Source organism: Chinchilla lanigera, unplaced genomic scaffold, assembly GCF_000276665.1.
Source record: "Chinchilla lanigera isolate Chin_1 unplaced genomic scaffold, ChiLan1.0 scaffold00112, whole genome shotgun sequence".
NCBI lineage: Eukaryota > Metazoa > Chordata > Mammalia > Rodentia > Chinchillidae > Chinchilla > Chinchilla lanigera.
In genome coordinates, this window is record NW_004955513.1 from 1,254,526 (window position 1) to 1,260,318 (window position 5,793).

General features: G+C 55.4%; 1 protein-coding gene across 8 annotated transcripts in view; it reads right to left on the minus strand.

Annotated features, from left to right (window-relative positions):
- Positions 1-5,793, minus strand: part of Rapgef1 (Rap guanine nucleotide exchange factor (GEF) 1) — a 103,759-nt gene that overhangs the window by 30,108 nt on the left and 67,858 nt on the right. For all 8 annotated transcript variants that reach the window (XM_013506680.1, XM_013506683.1, XM_013506685.1 and 5 more), the window contains 5 exons: positions 3,667-3,755; positions 3,068-3,220; positions 2,571-2,691; positions 2,082-2,265; positions 666-1,154 (listed from right to left, as the gene is read on the minus strand). In XM_013506680.1, coding sequence (XP_013362134.1) covers positions 666-1,154; positions 2,082-2,265; positions 2,571-2,691; positions 3,068-3,220; positions 3,667-3,755 — 1,036 coding nt within the window. The remainder of the gene's footprint in view (positions 1-665; positions 1,155-2,081; positions 2,266-2,570; positions 2,692-3,067; positions 3,221-3,666; positions 3,756-5,793) is intronic.

Consider the following 5,793-nt stretch of genomic DNA (forward strand, 5'->3'; position numbering starts at 1 on the left):
GAATTCCCTAAAACTGCTTAGTGATTCTGTTGCAAATTCACAGTTGGAAAATACCCAACTATACACTCAGGCTTCCGATCCACCCTGGACTTGGACATATATCATCTATTAAGGCATCATCAGCCCCTCTGGCCAGATCCCGGGATTCTGTGAGTGTGTTGCCTGTCCCTGGCCCTGTGCTGCTCGAGGACAGTGTGCACCTGGCATGGACCCAGCACGTCTCTAAGCAGGGACCCTTGGAATATCACTCGGCTTAGTGGAAAGCCACTAAGCCAGGCAAGTCCTGCTTACACCCACCTCCCTGTACACAGGGGTTGTGTAACACTGTCCTGTGCACCGTGACACTCTTCCCCTCTGTCACCGTGTACTCAGGACAGAGGGTCCACTAACTGCCATCTGAAGAGGAGAAGCACTTGGGCTCTGTGGACCAGGCCTGGGACTTTACAGAGACCTAAGGAAAGGCCAGCTTATTGGGCTTTAGGGAAGGACAACCAGAAATGATGACTGCTTGGAACGGTGGCACTAGGCGCCTGGCAAGGACACGTGTGCAGCACCCCGTGTCCTATGAAGCACTGGTCTGCGCTGGTCACAAGCTAACTGAACACAGAGCACCGCCACACTAGTGAGCAAGCACACTTCCTGCCCAGGGCTTGACACGAGCTTACTGTGCTTGTTCTTCTTTTCCGGCAGAGGAGGCGGCTTCTCGGGGTCACCCGCTGACTCGGGAGTGGTGAAATCACCCACAAACTCCATGGGCACTGAGGAGCCTCCTTGCTGGAAGGGCAGGAGAGCAGCGAAGGGCGAGTAGGGGACGGATGGGGCCGGCGTGGAGCTCTGCAGGTCGTCCTCTGAGATGTTGTCATACTGCGAGGGGTGCCGCTCATAGGACGCCCTGCAGCCAGAGCCGTCCGCGGTCTGCGAGGCTGCACTCCTGCGCTTCTTTTCAGGCAGGGCGGGTGGGGTGTCCGTGGCTGAGGGGCCCTCGGGCTGGGGACAGCTGCCAAGTGGCAGCTGGAAAGGATGGCCAAGAAACGGAGACCCAGACTCCCCCAAGGACTCTGGCAATGGGCTGAGGTGACAGGCCATCTGCTGAGGTATCTGGTCTGCGTTGGAGAGGTCTTGCTGCAGGAACTCGTAGTCGGGGTCATAGTGATCTGCAATCACAGGACACAGATCCTGTTAGCTGCAAGGTCCCAGAGACATGAAGGCGCGGCCTTCTGCCCTGCCGGGTCTCGCTCCCATCTGTCCCAGCCCATCTTTCTGAGCTCCTGCACTCATCCTGTCTGCTGATCTTCCCTCAGTCACCCTCTCTGTGGATACAGAGCAGTGCTGTGGCGGAGACCCAGGCTCCCCAGCCCTGTCCTGTATCTTTAAATTCCTAACCTACCCGATAACTGCAGAAAACACGGCAAGCCATCACAAAAGTAAAGATCAGGGCAGTCCCAGAACCTAGCACCTCTCTTTACATTTTGACGCATTTCTCCAAAGTTTCTTCTTCCTCTGGGGTTTTCTTAAACTCATCTGAGAAAAAGCCTATGCAAATGCCTGTGGACTTTTCTCACTTATTAATACACCACAAGGGGCATTTAAAAGCCATGGACTGACCCACTGAGGGACTGTGCCACACTGCCTCTGGGCCCCAGCACTGAGTCCCCAGAGTGCCAGCCCCCGCCCCCCATGACGCTGGCCCTGAGGCCCTGCACTGAGGCTCGCCGCAAGCTCTGACTACGCTGGCAGAAGTGAAGACATGGAGCTCATAGGGCGTGAACAGCCCAGTGTCCTCAGGCTCTAGCCAAGCTGCCCCGACCTGTGACTGCCCTGATCACAGTGTCACTAAACCTTCACTAAAAACTAAGCACAACATGCAGTGATATATCGCCAGAGGACAGTTAGCCTTTGGGGTGGTCTCATACTATTTTGTGGACACCTTTGGCCTCTGTGACAGGCAGACGTTAGTGTCATTTGCAGATGCGGTGACCGCGGCATGGACTGTAAGGGGTCTGGGAGCGTCACCTGGCTAGTGACTGGGGTCAGAGGACTTGAGCCAGGGTCTTCCGGCCCCAAGTGACTGCTGCACTCACCTAGTGTTTCACAGCTTGTGTTCCGGGAGCACTGCCCGCTGTCCCTGTCCAGAGAGGAGAGCTGCTCATCAGACCTGCTGAGCTTGCCCATGCTGCTGCAGGGGGACAGGCGGGGCGACTCCCCGCCGTACGAGTGGCTGCCTCCCGAGAGTCGCCTCTGCGTGTAACAGTCCACATCGAAGTCCTAGGAGAGAAAGGAGACAAGCTCAAGGGGCTTCTGAGAGCCTCCAGCAGTCCGGGCTGGGCAATCGCGACTCTGAGTTAGAAGGAGACGCCGCCACTCTCAGAGCCACCGCTGACATCGGCACCAAATGCCACGCACTGACAGAACAGCGGTGGGTGGGGGTGTGGGCCAGGGATGTCCTGGAGGGGCGGGCGCTGTGGCTCCATCCACAGGGACATACACCTTGCCCTGGAGAGATGACCACCTGCTAACCCTGCCGCAGCAGTCCTCACCCCACACCCCACCCAGGACTGGGGCTGCATTACCTGCCGGTTAATTCCAACAGGCAAGCTGGAGCCGCTGGTGGTTCGACTCATGGGGGCCACCACGGCCACACGGGTAGGGGACGGAGCCGACTGCCTTTTCTTGGGTGGCAGTGCTGGTGGACTGGAAGAGACCAAAACATGCAGGCAAACCAGACGCCGCAAACAAGGGCTCTTTAGAACCGTGCTAGGGGATAGGACATGGGAGGGGGCCCTTCGTGACCAGACACTCCACACCCAATTTCCACATCTTCACTCCAACCTGCCCCTCCCCGCCAAACAGACTCTGTAAAGACCAAAAGAACGAAAGCCAAGGCATCCTTTCCTGCTCGCTCGGTGGGGGCCAAAACGAAAGCCACTAAGGAGCACTTGGGGGGTGTGCCGGGCCGAGGATGGAACCTCAGAGCGTCCGAGGAATGGGGAGTGAGCCCCCAGCTCTTCCCACTGGTACCCTACATTGTTTCACGCGCAGGGGTGGTGCTAGAGAAACGGACAGTCACCTGTTGTCCACCACCCGGATGCCAGGTAGAGGAGGCTTGGGGGGTGCGACCTCTTCATCTGCAGCGTCTGGCAGCAACTCGGCCGACGGCGACACCCCTGTCGTCTTGTTTAGAATCTCCACCTCTCGGTCAGTCAGGGGGAGCTCGGGCTGGCTGGAGAGATGAAAGGAACATGGGGTCACAGGAGTTCTGAGAGGGTGAGGATATGAGCGCCCCGTCCCTGACAAACACCAAGGCTTGGCTGGGTCCCCCACTCTGAGCCTCGGGCTCCCCATACAAGGGCGGACTCTGGGCCCACGCTCCACAGTGCTCCATGTTGGGGTCGTGTGGCCCTGAAGTGGCTGCTGCACCCTGGCTTTCCTCTCTTGATGACGCTGATGTTAAACCTGAAGGGCCCTCCGCTGTCTTTAGAACTGGTCCCACGGGACATGACACTCAGAGGGGTGAGGGGACACATACCGAGGCAGGACACATACTTTAAAGCTTCGGGAACTCACCCAGATTTCTGAGACTGGGAGCTGGCTCCCTCTGGAGACCCACAGCCTCCCTCACGCACCCCGCCGCTGCCTGCTTTGCCGCGAGAACCCGGTCACACTCACCCGTCGGGTTTGCCGGCTGGAGAACTGGGCTTCACAGGGCTCGTCGGAGACGGTCGGCCCTGCTTCTCGATGGTCAACCTGACCAGCTCCTGTACCCAACGAGAGAGAAGCAGTGACACCCCAAGCTGTCCTCAGGAGGCCGGTCGCCTGCCTGTCCTCCAGGCCGAGCCTCACATTTGTGCCTGTATGTTTCCCATGCAGCCCACACGAAAGGGTTATTTGCCTTAGGTAATCTGCATGACTTCCCAAAATGTCCCCGGACCTCCAAAAACACCTCTGCAGCACGTCAAGACATTTCAAAGGCATCGAGGCACTTCCTCTTGGAAGGGAAAGGGCAAGTCCCCTAGTCTTAAAATGACTGAGGTTAGCGCAGACATGGCATTCCCGGTAGAAAGAGCTTTCTGCCCCCATGCAGAGGCGACCTGTGCTTTTAGTTCTCTAACGCCAGTACGTGACGTGCGTGGCTACTGTGGCTCCCAAGGGAGCTGGTGCGGCTGGGGATGGTGTCAGTGAACGGGGAGTGACGTCCTGTTACTCCGCAGGGAGCTGGCTTAGAACCATCACGATTGGGTGAAGAAGGAACACAAAGGAGTGTCAGATCAAAGCGACGGCGCTGTGGGCCCCGGGTTTCTCACCGCAGTGTCTTCCCCGACCAAGGCACGGGCACAGCTGTGCAGCCCAGCGGCCCTGCCCCTTTCCATCCCGTCTTAGAGTACTTGGTTCTGTCCCAGAACTGGGGATGAGCGGACCTTAGCACATGGTGTGCTTCTGTGTCTATCTTCTCCTTTGAAGGCATGGAGTTGTAATTCATAGCACGTGAACTTCATCTACATTGTAAAGGATGCAACTCAATGGTCTTCATCCACCTGCTGTGCAACCAGGCACAACCAATTTTTAGGACTTTTCATCACCCTGCAGGAAATACCCCTGCCTAGTCCCATGTCCCCTCCACCTGCCACTGCGGCAACACCCGGTGCACTTCCTGTCTGCACAGCTCTGCCTCTGTGTCTTGCTCCGCTCTGGGAGGTGAGCGCCTCGCTCCTGTGTGGTGAGGACCACGCCCGGGAGCGAGGCCCCGTCTCCACGCTCTGTGGCCGACGACGTGTCGGGGCTGGTGTGTTCTGAGGGGCTTCAGGGTTTCAGCATGAGCATTATTTCTGAGTCACAGAGGGGCAGCGACGGTCACAAGCAGGCAACACAGTGATGGCTTCCTAAACCGGGGACTGCAAGCTACTGGAAACCAATGCCATCCACAGAAACTGCGGCATAGGGTCAGGCAAGGCAGAGTTGATACCCTTCTCAGAGCAAACTTTCTTTCAAAAACAAAAACTGCAACTCCAAAGAAATAGCAAAGAAGACCTTCAGAGCTGGGTGTGGTGGTACTCACCCATAATCCCAGCACTCTGAGAGGCTGAGGCAGGAAGAGTTCAAATTTGAGCCCAGTCTGGGCAATTTAGCAAGGCCTTGTCTCAAAATTTAAAAAAAAAAAAAATCAAATAGGTTAGGATGCAGCTGAGTGTAAAGGCTCTGGGTTCAGTACCACAAAATAAACACAATAAAAAAAACCCTCATAAATGTAAACATCAATGGTTACAATCCTAAAAGATTTTTAGCTTCAATGGTAATAAGACAGAAACTTCCAGACCCAATCAAAAATTGGGGTGGCGCACGTCTACAATCCCAGTACTTGGGAGGCTGAGGCAGGAGGACCACTACGAGTTTGAGGCCAGCCTGGCCTACAAAGTGAGTTCAAGGCCAGCCTGAACTGTATAGCGAAACCCTGTCTCAAAAAAAAAAAAAAAAAAACAACACATCTCAAAAGAAGAAATACAAATGGCCAATAAGTACCTGAGAAAGCATTCAGCATCCATAGCCATTAGAGAAATGCAAACCAAAACAACACTGAAATTCCATCTTTCCCCAGGAAGAACGGCTATCATCAAGAACTTAAAAACAATAAACACCGTGGAGGCTACAGGAAGAAGGGTCCCTTCTACATTGATGATGGGAGTGTAAACTAGTACAACTAGTTCAGAGATTTCTCAAAAAACTACAAATAGAAATTATATTTGGCCAGGCTTGGTGGTGAATGCCTATAATCCCAACACTAGGGAGGCTGAGGCAGGA